The 17,379-nt window shown below is 45.6% G+C and overlaps 1 protein-coding gene across 3 annotated transcripts in view; it reads right to left on the bottom strand.

Moving 5' to 3' along the window:
* Positions 1-1,370: 1,370 nt before the first annotated feature.
* prkdc (protein kinase, DNA-activated, catalytic subunit) overlaps positions 1,371-17,379 on the bottom strand; it is a 44,420-nt gene continuing 28,411 nt past the window's right edge. Inside the window, exons 55-86 of one of the 3 annotated variants that reach the window (XM_037973173.1) lie at positions 16,716-16,889; positions 16,532-16,630; positions 15,417-15,627; positions 15,137-15,317; positions 14,842-15,045; positions 14,647-14,762; positions 14,442-14,573; positions 13,061-13,240; positions 12,780-12,988; positions 12,413-12,551; positions 12,154-12,342; positions 11,847-12,071; positions 11,412-11,520; positions 11,098-11,200; positions 10,862-11,024; positions 10,607-10,781; positions 10,338-10,531; positions 10,033-10,225; positions 9,232-9,392; positions 8,142-8,353; positions 7,980-8,067; positions 7,749-7,892; positions 6,390-6,597; positions 6,224-6,291; positions 5,919-6,139; positions 4,785-4,877; positions 4,472-4,555; positions 4,099-4,170; positions 3,816-4,017; positions 3,052-3,240; positions 2,822-2,961; positions 1,371-1,757 (exon numbers count right to left, since the gene is read on the bottom strand). In XM_037973173.1, the coding sequence (XP_037829101.1) occupies positions 1,553-1,757; positions 2,822-2,961; positions 3,052-3,240; positions 3,816-4,017; positions 4,099-4,170; positions 4,472-4,555; positions 4,785-4,877; positions 5,919-6,139; positions 6,224-6,291; positions 6,390-6,597; positions 7,749-7,892; positions 7,980-8,067; positions 8,142-8,353; positions 9,232-9,392; positions 10,033-10,225; positions 10,338-10,531; positions 10,607-10,781; positions 10,862-11,024; positions 11,098-11,200; positions 11,412-11,520; positions 11,847-12,071; positions 12,154-12,342; positions 12,413-12,551; positions 12,780-12,988; positions 13,061-13,240; positions 14,442-14,573; positions 14,647-14,762; positions 14,842-15,045; positions 15,137-15,317; positions 15,417-15,627; positions 16,532-16,630; positions 16,716-16,889 (5,083 nt within the window). In that variant the 3' untranslated portion in view covers positions 1,371-1,552. Of the gene's footprint in view, positions 1,758-2,821; positions 2,962-3,051; positions 3,241-3,815; positions 4,018-4,098; positions 4,171-4,471; positions 4,556-4,784; positions 4,878-5,844; positions 6,140-6,223; positions 6,292-6,389; positions 6,598-7,748; positions 7,893-7,979; positions 8,068-8,141; positions 8,354-9,231; positions 9,393-10,032; positions 10,226-10,337; positions 10,532-10,606; positions 10,782-10,861; positions 11,025-11,097; positions 11,201-11,411; positions 11,521-11,846; positions 12,072-12,153; positions 12,343-12,412; positions 12,552-12,779; positions 12,989-13,060; positions 13,241-14,441; positions 14,574-14,646; positions 14,763-14,841; positions 15,046-15,136; positions 15,318-15,416; positions 15,628-16,531; positions 16,631-16,715; positions 16,890-17,379 lie in introns of those variants that run through there. The other 2 variants (XM_017415100.3, XR_005232595.1) reach the window with 2 other exon arrangements.

Raw genomic sequence — 17,379 nt, 5'->3', positions numbered from 1 at the left:
TTACTTTTAGCTAGTTACAAAAACAGCTAAAACATCAAACTTCTTAGTAGCTTCAGCATCTTTCCAGCTGAAAACAAACACGATTCTTCAGCTCTGATTGGATGAAATCAACCGATTTACTTGTTTAATTTATCGTCTTTAAACTAATAATCTCAAATAAGGAACCTGCCTGTCGTCAGACGGCACTGATGGTGATTTTCTGGGTTTTAAACCAAATTCTTTGTAGTTCCTGTTTTCGTTTAAAAGGTTTCCCAACAATCAGACACCAGAATTAGCTCGGTGTGGAAACAGATCGCAGGTCAGATCGGAGGCTCATCAGGAACGAGAACGAGGCCGAGCTTCTGCTTTTGTTGGAACCGACAGCCGCCGTTTCCTGTCTTACATAAAGAGCGACTCCTACGGCTCAGATATGACAAAAGTTCTGCTTTTTCTTTCCTCCTTTGAAACACTTAATGACAAAAAAACAAACTAACGAGTTCAATCTAAAGAACTGAAAACTGGTTTTAACCGTTAAATAAAAGAACGAAGTTCATCATGAAATCCGTCCTCATGGGAAAACCAATTATCACCTGCTGCCACCAAAGAGGGGTGATGATGTAAATGTCTGAGTTCGTTGGTCTGCCTGTTAGCAAAATATCTCCCTAACCACTGGATGGATTTGAATGAAAAGCTCAGTCGTTTTTAGACACTGAGCTGAAACTCGGTGGTAGTAGCTGAGAGTCGTACAGAACTCAGTCTGAGCGTGAAGACATCGTGCTGGATCTGTGCTTAAAACTTTGGTCTAAATGTCCTCTCTCAGCTGCCGTCTTCTTCTCTCAGCTGTTCCCTTTTCAGGAGTCGTCCTCCATCTAACTCTGTCCTCTGTCCTCACTCCAACTCCCTCCATGTCCTCTTTGTCTCTAACATCCTTCTGTCCCTCCTCTGGACATGTCCAAACCGTCTCTAACTTTATCTCCCAGTCCTTCAACCTGTGCTGGACCTCTGATGTCCTCATTCCTAATCCTGTTCATCCTCGTCCCTCCCAAGGAGAACCTCAACATCTTCAGCTCTGACACTTCCTGTTCTGTCTCCAAACCAACAACATGGCCACTTTCACAACTGTCAGTAAACCCTTCCTTTGACCTTTGCTGCCACCCTTTTGTCACAGATCCCTCCTGAACCTGTTCTCCATCCTGCCTGGACTCTCTCATCCGTCTCTTTGAAACACTCCCCGTCCTCCTGGACAGATGAAGTCCTGCACCTTGGTGACCTCTGGTTTCTCTCTCGGTTTATTTTTAGGCTTTTGGAGGTCAGTTCTTTGCGGTCGTATGGTCTGATCATGAACACGCCACCGGAGCGTCACCACAGAAAGGATCACCAGGAAAATGGCGCCAATGAGTTTGTCATAAGTCATTTAATTTCCCACACTCAGAGTGACCTCACAGTGTCTCATCTTTCTTTTCAAAGAGATTACACAACCCCATCCAGAAGAATTACAAAACAGAAGACAGCTGACATCTTCGCTCCCACCGCCTGAACCGTTAATAAATGTTTGAGTCGTTGAAAGGAACCTTCAGAGCCACGGCTCCCAGCCCATCCAAGCCCTGCCCAGCACATTCGGGTCCGTGGCCTGGTCCAGCAGACAGTCCACCTGCTTCTCCACGGACAGACCTTCAGCCGGAAGCTTCGCCCGAACGTTGTGCTCCTCGGATCCTAAAGCTACAGACTGCATCCCCGGGAACGCCGCGTCCTTTTCGAAGCCCAGCTTCAGCTCCTCACTGATAAAAAACACACAGAATCGCACCTGAGCGGTCAGATAATTCACCTTCGTCTGATTTCTGTGAAAGGCGGATGAAGTTAACGAAATGCTTTGGATCTTCGAGCCGCCGAAGTCCCGGCAGAAATACAGCTAAACCTGGATCCATCCGTAAAACCAGGAACAGCGACAGGAAGTAGAGTCCATCTTGTTCTGGTTCAGTGTTTTTAACCTTTTGATAAATAAGCAGTACGATGCTGAAACATCAGACTACCAGAAAGGTTGTGCTCTTAAACACAGGAGAGTAACGCTGAAGTTGAAGCCCCCTAGTGGCTAGCTGCAGCACAACAGGAGAACAAAAACACGCCTCAGATCATTTTCACGTAGTTCTTACTTTGCTGCTTTATGCTAAAATATTCATTTATCTAAATTTTAGTTGTTTGATGTTTAAAAAAACACCATGTTTGTGAATGGGAGAGTAGGCGGGGCTTAAAGCTTGGATATCATGGCTGCCTTTCAGTTTTAGAAAGTAAAATAATGGTTCAGATGTTTTGAAGTGGGGGTTCTGTGGAGAAGTTCCAAACAATTAACACCTTACCTGCTGTAGATAGCTCCTTTAATGGGGTCAGTTTGAAGAAATAGTGCTAAATTCTGAGCGGATTGATGAGCTAATGGCTAGTTAGAGCAGAGATAAGACCGAAATGGATCTCTGCTGTCTTAAAATCTAAAAAAAAAAATCAAAAAAAAAAAAAAATCATATGGGTTGTGTTAATTTTGCCTTAAATGGACCGAGGTGTGCAACAAAATAATGTGCACGGCCAAGAGTGCAGCTTTGCAAGCTGCGAACACAAAAATAGGCTGAATCGACTGAAGGTGGACTGCTTTAACAGCCCAGGGAGATGCTGGCTGTAGCACTTCCTGTGTGGCCTGTTAGCTCGTCCAATTGGTCAGAATTCAACCATTTCTCCAAACTGAGGTCATTCAAAGAGCTACCTACAACAGGTAAGATGTTATTTGTCCATAAATGCTCCTCACAACCCCACTTTAAAAGATCTGAGGCTTTGAGGACCATCATCATCCTGGTACCTGGTTATAGCAGCCGGATTCGCTCCGTCTAGTTTCCTCCTGGCGAAGTTGACCTTCTGCAGGGGGAACCAGTTGATTTCTTTGGTGTTGACGCTCTCGGTCCACGTCCCGCCTTTCTTCAGCTGCTTCAGCTCAAAGTTCTGTGAAATAAAAACTTGTTTAACCTTCCGTTTACTTTGCAGCAGCAGGATTTAAAGCCCTTCATGCCTCGGCTGTCCGTGTCCGTTTACCTTCCAGTCCAGCGAGGGTTCTTTAACAAACACGTCCATGGTGTTCAGCAGGAGGTCCGGCTCGGCCCGGTACGCCCGCAGGGAGTGGACCATGATGCTCTGGATCAGACCGGACTCCTTCAGGGGTTGCATCAGACTCACAAACTGTTGGGTCAGCCGGAAAGGCATGAGCTCCGGCACCGGGAGGAACTGGGAGGAAATACAGGATTTATAAACATTAATATTATTTCATTCATCAAACATCCTTTTAAATTATCTCCCCAAAGGCAAAGGCTGAGTGATAATGTTTTTATCAGTGTCTATGTTTGTCTGTTAGCAAAATATCTCAAATCACTGAAGAGTATGAACTTTATTAATAATTTCCCCATAGAAACACATGGAGATCTCTTCAGAGACAGTATCTTTAAAATCTGTCTTCTTATACTACATTTAGCTTTCAGTTAGCCTTTTGCTACATTTAGCATCTAGCTAACATTTAGGTACTTTTATTTTTTAGCTAGCCTGTTCCCATTTTTAACTTGTGTTTTGATATCTTGAGTTTTTAGCTAAAGTTCTGCTACTTTCGAGCTAGCTTATTGATACTTTTACCTTAGCGAGTGTTTTGCTTTTTTAGCTTTTAGCTAATGTTTTGCTTCTATTAGCTAGTCTTCTGCTTTCTTTAGCTTCTACATCTCTGTTTCACCTTCTAGTTTTCTGTAGATAGTTTAGCCCTTTTTGTTTTACGTTTCCTTCTCTTATTCCCGGCTCCCGGCCCGATTCCCGACCTGCGTGGCGGATCCGAACGCGTGACCGAAGTCGATGCCGATCATGCCTCCCGTTTCCATGTTGACCATGAAGTTGGAGAGGTGGCGGTCTCCGATCCCCAGAACCCAGTGGCTGACGCACAGCAGGGCGTGGGAGCTGATGAAGTGGGATCTCAGGGAGAGGAACGCCTCGGGGCTGCTGCACATCTTCAGGAAGGACCTCCTAAAATATGAGAAACGGAAAAAGGTCAAAAACAGGCGCTCGTCTTCGTCGGTAGCTTCGCTTCATTTGCAGTTAACTCACTTTAGCAGATCGCTCGGCACCTGCTGCTGCACTTTCAGGAAGTTGTTCACGGCTTCGGCACGTTTGGCTTTCCTGTTCAAGAAAAACCAGGATCATCTTATGATAATAAATAAAATAAAGTTGCTCACAATCTCGTGCGATCTGTTGATGCTTAGGGACGACTCTCAGCTACTACCAAACCAAATTGGAGCTCATTATCTGTAAAACCGACCGAGTTACAGCCACTTCAGTGTCGCCATCTTGGATCGTGTTGACCCGTCCAGTGGTTGGTCGTATATTTTGCTAACAGGCCTTTTGCCAGTGGGGAATAGTGATGTCCTTACAGTAAATATTAGTTCACAAAGTTACATGATCCAATATTCAGCCATATTACCTGTAAGACGGACCGTAGCACGCCACTACATTAGCATTAGCAGAACCAAAGGTTGAGAGCCATCTGCTGTACATCACAACACATCTAAAAGAGAAAAACAAACTGAAATTATCTGATTAGTTGGAGTATTAGTCAATCACACTAAATCCAGCAGTGATTTTATCATTTATTATTATTAAAACAGCAAAACAGCAAAGGAAAACTCAGACCTAAAGTCTATTTGTTCACATTTTGGTAAAAAACAGGCTTTAGATTTTGTTCGATTAACCAAATAATTAATGTCTATGGTAGTGGAGTAAAAGGTGTACTGTACCCCCTGGCTCTTTGCTGCTCCTCATCAGTCATGGTGTTGTACAGGAAATCCTTCAGAGTACACGTGTTCTCCATCCATTCAATCAAACCGATTCTAAAAACAAGAATTAATCCTTAAACATGAGTCCTAATTATTAGGAGCAGTAATACGTAACACACTGAAAGCAGAACTTGTTGCAGTTTTAAGCATAAAACTGACACTCTTGTCCTCGTAGACATCAGCGGGATTTTGGCGAGACAAGTGGTCCAGCCCAGGCCCGTTTGGAGTTCTACAGCTCAGGTCTCACATTTAGAGTTTAAACGGTCACACAAAGATGGACTTCACATGACTGAACTGAGGTTTGGAGATCTTTAAAGCTGTTTACACAACCACACCTTAAATTTAATGATTTCTGGAGATTTTAGGATGTAGAAACCCAGGGCTGTCTGAACTCTCCAGCTTTTTTTTAACAAACATTTTTATGTAAAGTATGCAAACTCTCATTCATTCTACTCTATTATTTATAATGCATATAGATAAATATACATACAAACTTTCATACAAATCCAGCTAAAGTTTCTGCCGCTAACAGCTCAAGAATTTATTAAATTCAACTTAAAGACTGTTTTATGCTCCACCTCCACACCTGCGCCCCAGAAAGGGCGGGAATCACCATAGAAACCAGCTTCTCAGCAGGTTCTTGAATGGTAATGTGTGTTTAGCCTTCACAGGTGCTCCCTAGAAAAGGCGGGAATCACCATGGCAACCATCGACTCAGCAGATTCTGAGTCATTGGTTACATTATTGAGCAGCTTTTTTTTACATTATTCCCCGTAAAACAAACAATCAAAGAAAAGCCTTTATACAAAAGAAGAAACAGGAAAAGGTTTTAACCTGGAGTTTCAAAGCAAAGCTGGCAGATACTCTTCAAAATAAGAGTCTGGGCAGTAAGCTGCATGAGCACCTTGTAAATTTTCTTCTTCAACTTTCTGTATATTTCAGATTACGTGAAGGATGTTGATGTGAAATTGATCAGTCACAGATTATAATAGTTACTGGAAATAACCAAGTTATTTCTTACACAGAGTATCACTGACGACTCTTCACACAGGTGTTAACGGATTCATCAGAGCGCAGGTCAGGCAGGTCAAGTACCTGGTGCTGATGGGGATGACCTGGTAGGTGCGGAGCTGCAAGCCTCGGTTCGTGCACGTCGTATCATGACTCAGCAGAATGTTCATGACTGAGAAAAGCTGCTCGATGCGCTGGTCCTGCCGCAGATCCTCACCACCCTTCACCAGGAATGGGTGGTCCCGCTCGTCGTCCCCGCGGACGATCAGACGTTTGGGGTGCCGGATGGAAGACATCACCTTTACCTGCGGGGCAGAACGGACCTTTAACTGACCGACCGGCCACTCGAACCCAGACCGGTAACAAACTGAACACTGATTAAAGCCCACCCGTTCATCGAAGCCCGTTATCTTTGCGTGATACTCCGGTAATGGTTTAGATCTGCCATCGTATTGTCCTACAACAAGAGGAAGAAAACAGTATTTTAATTACAGGCCATATGATACAAAACCATAACATTAAAACCGTGTAGTTGGAAAAGAGGGACATGCTGACCTGGAACCTCCAGCTCGTTACCGAAGGGATCGGCTTTAAAGCCACTCAGCCAGGGCGAGTACTCCTTCAGGTTCCCCGGTTCCTTCTGAAAATCACTCATGGTCTTTATCAGGTTGTCCACCTGTCCCAGGAAGTGTTTGTCCTTCTTCTTCTCAAACAGCTTGCTTCCGTCAGGTCCCAACAGCTTCTCCACATCTTTGGAAAATTTCTGCAAAGTACACAATAGAAAAAATAAAAAAATTTATTTGCTGTAGCATGTTCGGTTTGGAGAATGTACTCAGTATGTTTAGAACTTGAATAATCAACATTCTTTTTAACTTTTAAAAAGATTTCACAATTAAAGGAATCATTTTCAGAGAGAACAGTGGAGAAGTCGACTTTAGAGGACGTGAAGGAGGAAGGGGGGGGGTCTCCTTAAAGCCGGTCCAAAGACCTTTCAGCCACAAACAGGATCTAGAGGGGCAAAGGGAAACTTTGGGGGTGTCAGGTAACCGTTAGGGAGTCCTACTTGAAGAACAGAGTGGTTGCTGTCCGATGACACCTCCTTACTCACTGAAGAGTAAAAGAATAGCGATCCAAAGATGGTGATTGGTCTTTGATGATGTTTAACCATGAAGCAGTCATGTGACATCCTTAGAGACAGACTTTACTCTCCTGTGGCCTTCGGGTCAAACGGACCCAAAGTTACGAGGGCTCCAGGAGGGTTAAACGTATAATTAACCAAGAGTTTTCACTAAAATTGAGTGGAAACAGGTCAACCATCTATCCAACCATTTGATATACCCAATTTAACAAGTGCAGGGTTTGAGGTTCCATCAGAGTACACCACTCTTATTTTATATTTAGAAAAACCATAAAAATGATCAGGTTACTGTTTGATTATGCATTTAACTGGACTCAAACTGGTCTACACAAGCGCCACAGTTCCTGTACCGAGGCTTCTACCCAGTAAAAACCAAAAGTCAGAAACGGGAGAACCTAAAACACGTCACACTCTGGAAAAAATACATCCTACAACACACAGTCCAAGCTACCAGTTTTTCTTCAGAAAGGTCCTTTGTGTGTGTTCAGATTGAAAAAAGATCAATAAATATCATTTTATGGGTTCTTATTGCTATCTGTAGCACTCCTACTTCTTTGTCTGTATTCTTTCATTTAGTCCCACTTTGGTTACTTTACTGACCAAAACTACATCCTGATCTCTGACGTACTCCAGAGTGAGAGTTGTACTTTCCATTTCTGGATGGTAATATTACAGGTTTCTTGTCTTTGCGTAGTAGCACCTTGTAGCCCAAGAAAAACCCAGTTTGGTTCAAGCTTCAGCTGCCAGACAGACGGCCTCACGTTAGAAGACCAAACCTGAATGAATTTCTTGCGAAACATCCCATGTCCCTCGGTGCTCCGGTCCCCGAGCATGGAGCGCATCTTCTTGTACATGTCGCTCATCTGCTTCTGGTCAAAGGTCGGCTTGTCCAGCTCGTTTTTCACACCATCCCACCAGTCCTGTGAGAACAACATCCCTCCATGTCAGTCCAGCACCTCGTGTATTTGACAGATTGATGGTTTTATAGTTAAATTTCCGTTCAGTACCCTAAAAATCATGTCAGGGTTTGTGAGCTGTTGCAGAGCATCTACAAAGTTCCTCACTGCACCTCCTTTATCCAGCATGCTCCTGAGCCTGTTGACCCAAACAGGATTAACTAAAAGGAACCGAGGTTTGTAACATAAAAAGGATTTATTTAGAGGGGATACCTGTTGACAAATTCCAGCTGCTGGTGTCCCGTGGCAGAGTCCTCGAACTGGTAGCTCTCGCTGCTGATCATGAGAGCGTAAACCAGAGCCTGAGGGTAGAGCTCGGCTATCTGCCCGACGGAGCGCTGCACCGCCACAGCTTCGGGTTTGTCCAGCAGAGCCACCATCTGACTGATCCAGCTGATGAGGATCCAGCACGGCACTGACGGCATCTGATCAGAGCCGAGGAACAAACTGCATGTGTTAAAGGAGCTCTGGCTGGGGTCTGAATCTTTACCAGCAGCTCTACTTCTGTTCCAGATGCAGACGATTTAAATAAAAACTAATTCCTGAAGGAGGACAGAAACTAATACAGCCTGGGGTTTACCTGGTACTTACCTGGTACAGAACATACCTGGTACCTATCGAGTACATACAAGGTTCTTACTGGGTTTGTACCAGGTAACTACCCAGGATGTAGAACCAGGTAAGTACAGTGTACCCGAGTACCATACTGGGTACTTACCTGGTACACGCCTGGTACCTACAGAGTACATATCTGGTACTTACTAAGGCCTTACCAGGAATCTACCTTGTACTATCAAGTACATATAAGGTTCTTAGCAAGTACATACCTGGTAACTACCGAATATGTACCCTGTAAGTACCTGGTAAGTATCAGGTAAGTACACCAGGTACTTCCTAGGAAGATATTGCGTATGTACCTGGTACCTATCAAGTATATAAAGTTCTTACTGGGTTTGTACCAGGTAACTACAGATGATGTACCTATTAAGAACCAGGTACTTACCTGGAACATACCTTATATTTACTGAATCTGGTACATGCCTGGTGCCTACAGAGTACATATCTGGTACTTACCAGGCATCTACCTGGTACTATATAGGGTTCATACCAAGTACATACCTGGTAAGTATCAGGTAAGTACAGGGAACATAGCAGGTACTTCCTGGGAAGATACTGAGTATGTACCTTGTAGTTGCTGGATACAGTATGTGCCTGGTACTTATTGAGTACTAACCATGTATGTACCTGGTACTTTTCCAGTGTGTTTAAGGTTTTTAACTTCGTGTTCTGGTACCAAACAAACCTCTTTAGTCAAGAGGTCCAGCGTCTCAGACGGGTACAACTCGATGATCTGCAGCAGGCGTGGGAACTTGAGTCGGGCCTCCTCAGAGTTCATCTTCAGTGCTTTCAACATGCTCTCCACCACGTGGACGGGCAGCGCCAGAACCTCCGGAAACCGGCTCTCTGAAACAAATACATAAACAACTGAGGGAGGAAATACATCTTAATAAAGATAATCCACTAACAGCGTTTAGAACAAATACCAGCTATGATAGTTCCAACATAACTGCACAAAAAAACAAAACTTTATCACCATTGTGATATTAATGGCTGCAACATTAGTACAACAATAACCGGTGGACACAAACTGTATGTTAATCAGAGGTTTGGGAATAAAAATAGATGTCCTCTGCCCCAAATACCAACAACCAGTTCAGATGATGGCAGCGAAGAGGAGCCTCTATCAGGTACTGTCTTCATCCAAAAACGTGACAGTTTTACCTCGTTTCATCCTTAAATAACCTTGGAAATTGAATTTGTGTGACTAAAATCTCTAACAAAATATCCAAAATCTGTAAAGAAGGATTAGAAATGAGCTTCTGGTCTGTTTGACCCATTAAAAACTGATGCAACAGCACCATCTTGTGTCTAAATCTGGAAGTCGTAATGAGGAAAAACCTACAACTTTATGAAATACAATACAGACGAATAATTAAACAAAGCAATCCCGTTTTTTAAATGAGAAATACAACAGGACAGAGGTGCGTAAAGAAGCAAAAATGGCGGCCTTCTTTTTTAGCTCACGGTCTTATTAGTTACTGACGTGGTTCACCTGCATCGCTCTGCTCCTCGTCTCGCAGCAGCTTGTCGCAGAAGTTCGCCAAAGCCATGTAGGTGTCTACGACGCCGCCAGTGTCCACGAAGTCCTGAGCGTAGGACTGGAGCTCCTCGTCAGCCTTCCTGGTTGCCTCCCGCAGCAACTTCAGAGCGCGCAACTGCAACCCCACTTCCACTTCCTGCAGGAAAAACCGTCAACATCAGTCAGAAGGTTTTTAAATCCCAGATCTTGAAAACAAACATTCTGGAGTTGGACTCTAATGATGTTGAGAAAACCATAAAGCTGAGCACCTTCGGGTTCTTGTTGGGCCAAGCGGCGCCTGAAAGCTGAACAACTCTCTCCGTTTTGTCGCGGTCCAGAGTTCCCAGGACTGATGGTCTCCGGCTCACAGCTGAGGCCAAGATGTGGAAGGACGTACCCTGGAGGATCTTCTGGTGTCTGAACACTTTAGCTGAGGCCCTCTGACAGTCATCCTGAAGCTCCTCTGCAGAGAGAGCAAACCTCTTAACACAGGTTAACATCCTCCATCCAGGGCGTGAACTTCCTGTGTTCTTCGTACCCAGCTGCGGGATGGTCTTCAGCATGGCTCCGATCTGCTCCACGGGGTCCTGGGTCTGGCTGCGTTTGTGGTTATAGCTGCTGAAGCAGTGGACCCACGGCAGCAGCCACCCGCGGTTAGTTTTAGCTTCTCTGTGAAGCTCCTTCAGCAGCTTGGTGGCAACCGGGAAGTTTTTCTGGACACATGGGCAGCTCCGGATGAGCTCGACAGGATGTGACGGCGCCGAAAGTTCACCTCGACCCCGCGGCTCTTTACCTGCAGACAGGCGCTGTTGGCCATGTGCAGCTTCATGTGGAACTTGCAGTCGTTCACCATCGTTTCGACGTCTCCTGCCGGGTCCTGGGAGTCGTCCACGTCCATACTGTCCCTGGGAGCCTGGACTCTCAGCTTCTCCCTGATCTTGTCCAAGAAGAAACACCTGAAGCGCAGAGACCGAAACTGAAGCCGTGTCCAGTTTTAAAAGACGGGATATTTGGTCCGGCGCTTCTCACCGAGACGTGATGATGTCATCCCACACCTTCACCGGGTCCACTTTAGCATCAGGATATCGATCTGTCCACGACCTGATGAGGCGCTTCAGAGAACTCACAGACACTAACGGGACGGAACAACAGAGAGGTGAGAAAATAAATGTGTCTGAATGTCTCTCAGAGTCAGATTAAACTCATCAGCATTAGAAAAACAAATATGGCTCAAACACGAAGAAGCTGAGAATCATTCCCGACACACATCCAGAATAAGATCATTGTTTAAATCTTCTGCACGCAGGCTGGCGGGCAATATGCATTCCCTGCAGGAATCTCACCATCTCCCTTAATGAACAGCAGGAAGTCCTGGATCTCGGTCAAGGCCTGCACCGACTGCAGGACGGTCAGTCGGCTCTGGGTCAGGAGCGTATCCACGCTGGAGTAACTCTGTGACACGAGCAGATCAAACATGAGCCGAAGACCCAAACATTTCTGCTAACGCTGAGTCAGCATTCACTCCAGATCCAACTACTTCTGCAGAACACTTTTCAGAATATTTAACTGTAATTACAAATATCTTTCCAATAGAAACACATTTAGACTCCTTCATTCCCTCAAAAACATTGTTCTCACTGATATCTGCCTCTGTTTGGTCTTCTTATGCTACTTTTAGCTTTTATCGAATGTTTTGTTCCTTTAAGCTGCAAGTTTCAGTAAAGTCAGCTCTCAGCGGTGGCTCTGGATTTTGTCAGAAAGTGTAATTTGTCAGCGACCTCCATGAAGAGCTGCATGGCGTGGTTGGTGTAGAACTTGGCGCGGTCGTAGTCCTCCTGCAGGATGTAGAGCAGGCTCAGCTCCCGGCTGTAGAGGCTCTCCAGCAGCTTCTTGCGCTCCTCCACCTTCATGGCGTCGTCGATGAAGCTGAGGAGGGTCTGGTCGCTCTCACCCAGCTGCAGCTGCTTCAACATGCTGCAGATCATGTACCGCAGGTACATTTCCTGCAGCAAACACAAAAAGCGTTGCAGTGATTACCGGCTTTAATCGGACAGGATCGTGGCTGCGAGGCGCCACTCGTGTCACCTGGAAGAGCGGCTCTGACCACATCTTCTCCAGGTTGGGTGGAGAGTTTTCGTCGATGTAAACGGTGGAACAGTACTGAAGAGACTTCCACTCAGTCAGCTGACTGTAGGCCTCCATGGCAGCTATTTCCCAGAAATCCTTCTCAGAGTCTGTGGGTTCTCCTTCAGGCCAGTCCTCGGTGTTCAGAGCCTGCAGACACAGAAGCTGTGAGCTCAGGGTTCAAACGCCAGCTGGGCCTGTCCCTGCTGGGCCTCCGTACCTCGTTGTAAAGCTTCACAGCTTCGGCGAAGTCGGTGTTGGCCTCGGCCTGGAGAGCGGCACAGGTGATGGATTTTGTCCCAACTTTCCCACCGAAGATTCCTCGAACGACATCATAATCCTCCAAAGATCTGTAAAGCCTGGGAAGAAAAAAAAACGGGAATAAATACTAAACACGGAAGCTGAAGAAGCTGAAACTGAGCTGTTAAAGTCGGAACAAAGAACAGGCTAAAATGAACAAAACAATGACTAAAAACTTGAGCTAAAACCAGCAAAACTAGAATTATTTAAATAAAAGCTAAGTCTTTCTCCTGGGAAGGAAACAGTTCGGCTGCTGGCTGTAGTTTCCGACCACGTGATGAAACTACCTGGCGAGGTGGATCCATTTGTTGGTGTCCGGGGGGACCTCCCGGCGCCCTCGCGAGCGTTTGGCAGGACGCTCCTCTGGACCGGCGGCCTGCAGCAGCCCCTCCTCCAGGAGCAGGATGCCCGACGGCTGCTGGAGACTCACCAGGCAGGTGGAGCTGACGGCTGCCGGGTCGAGCTGCTGCAGCTCCCGGTGCTGGTAACACATGTCCTAACAGAACCGGGTCGGTCAGACTGCAGCTGCTGGACGCGGCGAGGGGAACGTGTCTGAGACGTGTTTTACCTGCACACACGCTATGAAGGGAGGGAAGCAGAGCGTGCTCCTGCTCAGGAAGGAGTTCATGTTGCTCCGCAGCTCCTCTTTGATCCTCCTGCTCTCCTCCGGGTTCAGCTCCTTCTCCATTTCTCGGAGGATGCCCGCGAAAAGGGAGCAGAACAGCTGCTTGGCTAAAATCGGGTCTCTCTGAGAGGACGAGAAGAAAAACATGAACTGGAGAAACACAAAAACTCTGCTGAAGAGACGGAAACTGAGGCGTTAGAGCAAAGAAACGCAAAACAGCAGCTAAAAGCTAAAAAAAGAGCTAAATGCTAGTTAAAAATGCAAAGCCTAGATAAAAGGCAAGTAATAAAATACTAGTTAATTGTAGACAAAAGCTAGGTTAAAGCTAAACACCGCAAAGGTTAGCTAGAAGCTACAAGTAACGAACAGCTTACCAATATTAAAAGCAGCAAAAGATTAGCTAAAAGCTAAATTGTCAAATGGCTAGCTAAAAGCTAGAAGTAGCAAACAGCTAACTAGAAGTTAAAAGTCACAAAAAGCTTGCCAAATACTGAAAGTAGCAAAAAGGTGTAAAAAGGCTAGATTGAAACCAAAAGCAGCAAAATTCTAGTTAGAACCTGAAAGTATCAAAAGGGTAGCTATAAGCTACATTAGCAAAAAGTTAGCTTAAAGTATTAAAAGCCCAGCCAAATGCTGAAAGTAGCAAAAGACTAGCTAAAGACTGAAGTTTAAAATGACTAGATTGAAGCTAAAAGCTAAAATCTAGCTAAAAGTATCAACAGATGACCTAGAAGCTAAAATAGCAAAAATCTAGTTAAAAGTATCAAAAGTTACATGGAAGCTAAAGCAGCAAAAAGCTAGCCAAAAATAGCAAACAGCTAGCTAGAAGCTACAAGTAACAAAAAGCTTACCAATATTAAAAGCAGCAAAAGATTAGCTAAAAGCTAAATTGTCAAAAGGCCAGCTAAAAGTTAAGTCACAAAAAGCTAGCCAAATACCTAAAGTAGCAAAAAGGTGTAAAAAGTAGCAAAATTCTAGATAGAAGCTAAAAGTAGCAAAAGGCTAGCTGTAAGCTATATTAGCATAAAGTCAGCTTAAAGTATCAAAAAGCTACTTGGAAGTTAAAAATAACAACAAGCTAGAGGCTAAAAGTAACAAAAGCCTAACCAAATGCTGAAAGTAGCAGAAGACTAGCTAAAGGCTGAAGTTTCAAATGACTAGATTGAAGCTAAAAGCTAAAATCTAGCTAAAAGTATCAAAAGATTAACAGAAAGCTAACTAAATGCTAAAAGTAGCCAAGGCCTGACTACCAGCTGGAATGTTTGGATTTCTGGACGATATGAAAACGTTTTATTGTCTGAATGTGAATCAGCTGAAGTCTTGCCTGAGCGAGAGCCTGAAGAGGAGCGATGAGGCTGCTGAACGGGATCTGGACGTCCGGGAAGTCTCCCGATCTGTAGCTGCGGTACAGAGTCACCTGCGCCTCCTTCCTCAGCCTCTGATCAGCCTTTTCTTCCTGTTGGACAAACGCCGAGCGGCGTTAACGCACAGAAAACACAAGAAAGCGACTCCAGGCACCTGCCGGGTACCTTCTTCTGCCGCTGCTGTTGGATTTCCTTCTGTGCGAAGCCCAGGCTGACTTTCTCCTGATCCTTGAGGAACCTGCGCCTCAGCCTCAGGATGTTGCTGCGTCGCTCGTTTTCAGCTGTTGATAAAAACAACGAAGGTCACAGCTCCCTGAATCCAACAGAAACTGTTTCCAGCTGCTTCCTGCGGGGGCCGACCTCGGGTGTGGCTGTCCACCTCGTCCGCCAGTGCAGTCAGGCGCCTCAGACCGAAGCCCTCTCCGACTGGTCGCCTCGCCGCCGCCTGCCGCTCCGTTTTCTTATCGAACACGAGGAGCGACGACAGCGACTCGGAGCTGAGGGAGTAATCTGCCAACGTGTCCACGCTGCTGCCCGTCAGCCAGTTGTAGGCCGTACGCCGACCTGTCGGAGACCCAAACCAGGGAAACCGCTTTAACAAGCGTCTGCGTTCGCGAGGATCTCGTCTCTAACCCAACGCGGCTCGCAGCAGTACCTGGAGTTTGGGTTTGGCTGAACTCCAAGGAGGTCTGCGTGGCTCTGAGCTTCCCCTTCATGAACCCAGACTGGGAGGCCGCCACCGCCGCACTCTCCGAGCCCTGAGAGCTTTGGGTTTCCACAAACATGGGGGTCATTACCGTGCTCCGGAAGCGCCAGTTCGAGTCGATCACACAGTCCTGCAGAAACGAGAATAAAAAAAGAAAAAACACAGTCTGAAAGGGGCGGAGCCAGGCAGTGACACGATCCTGCTTTCACCAGAGGACGTCAGCGTCGACCTGGAAGGTGCACTCGGACAGAGGATACTCAAAGATGTTCCTCCGGAAGTCGGGGCTCTGGCTGGTCATCTCCAGCAGCAGGTTGGTGGCCAGGCTCAGGAAGCACCTCTCGATCTGACAGGAGTACAGCGAGCGAAGCACCGCCAACATCCGCTCCAGGGTGGAGGTGGGGAGGCGCTTCTCCTGACTCCAGAAGTTACGAACGAAAAGCCTGAAAACAGACAGGGAAGGACGTCTGGCTAAAACATGAAAAAGAGTCTGAACAGAAACAAAATTCAAGTTATATTTACAATATTATATTCATAACTAGAACGACGAGAGCCAAACCACAGCTGAAATTTGTAGAAGAAGCTAAACTTGAGTTTTTAAAGCTGCAACAAGCAGAACAGAGGTGGAAATGAGCAAAACAGCAGCTAAAATGAGAGAAACAGCAGCTAAAATGAGAGAAACAGGAGCTAAAATGAGCTAAACAAGGGTAAAATGAGCAGAACTGTGGCTAAAATGAGAGAAACAGGAGCTAAAAGGGGTAAAACGAGCAAAACAGTAGCTAAAATTAACAGAACAGTGGCTAAAACGAGCAGAACTGCAGCTAAAATGAGAGAAACAGGAGCTAAAATGAGCTAATAGGGGGTAAAATAAGCAAAACAGTGGCTAAAACGAGCAAAACTGGAGCCAAAATGAGAGAAACAGGAGCTAAAATTAGCTAAAAGGGGGTAAAATAAGCAAAACAGTAGCTAAAATTAACAGAACAGTGGCTAAAACGAGCAGAACGAGAGCTAAAATGAGCTGTTTAAAATCTAAAAGCAGCAGAACAGTAGTTAAAATTCACAAAATAGAAGCTAAAGCTAAAAACTAAAACTAGCAAAAGACAGGCTAAAATTTACAAGCTAAAAGCAGCTAAAAGTAGCTAAATCCAAAAAGAATCTGAACCGTAGCTTAAAGCTAAAAGTCTGAGGAAGTCGTTAGGTTGTAAAACGGAATAAAACCAGAAAAATAATGGTGTGAATGCTGATTTAACATTAATATTATTTTACAAAGGCTCAAAAAGGATATTTAAATGGAGACGAGCCGAAGGTGACCCAGGCTCTGATTCTACAGAAACAGCTGGAACGTACTGAAGGCCCTGGTTCTCTTCTGATAATCCCTGAAGCAAAGCTTCTTTAGCTGCGGTTAAAATCTCCATGGAGACGTCATCCTTCATGCTTTCTTCATCACTGGGGAAAACAAAACAAGATTCCACAAACAAATGAGCAAAACACCGGATCAAAGAAAAGGAAAGTCAGAAGAAAAAGGCCGGACCCGTAGTTGTCCTGGATCCACATGAGGATCTCGTACATCCGCTCCCTGCAGACCGGAGAAGGGTGGGAGGTGAAGGCCGTCACGGGTCCCAGGAGCTCCTGGAGCTCGGCGGGATTCAGGCGAGCCGTGATCTTATGGATGACATCCAGACACACCCTCTGCCTCGCCTCGTCCCTGAACAAAACAAACAAAAACGTTCATGTAAGAAGATTACTTCAGCAGATGATATTTAAGATTGTAGGAAAGCAGGAACTAATGAGGCATGGAGAAAGGAGAGGAACGAGAGGAACATGGAGGAACGAGAGAAACAAGGGGATCATGGAGGAACGAGAGGATCATGGAGGAACAAGATGAAGGAGAGGATCATAGAGGAATGAGAAGAACGAGAGGAAGGAGAGGATCACGGAGGAACGAGAGGATCATGGAGGAACAAGATGAAGGAGAGGATCATAGAGGAATGAGAAGAACGAGAGGAAGGAGAGGATCACGGAGGAAGGAGAGGATCACGGAGGAAGGAGAGGATCACGGAGGAACGAGAGGATCATGGAGGAACAAGAGGATCATGGAGGAACAAGAGGATCATGGAGGAACAAGAGGATCATGGAGGAAGAAGAGGATCATGGAGGAACGAGGGGAACGAGGGGATCATGGAGGAACGAGAGGA

Source organism: Kryptolebias marmoratus, linkage group LG21 (assembly GCF_001649575.2).
Source record: "Kryptolebias marmoratus isolate JLee-2015 linkage group LG21, ASM164957v2, whole genome shotgun sequence".
NCBI classification, from domain to species: domain Eukaryota; kingdom Metazoa; phylum Chordata; class Actinopteri; order Cyprinodontiformes; family Rivulidae; genus Kryptolebias; species Kryptolebias marmoratus.
Note: the sequence above shows the minus strand (reverse complement) of the source record. Positions and strands in the feature narration are given on the sequence as shown.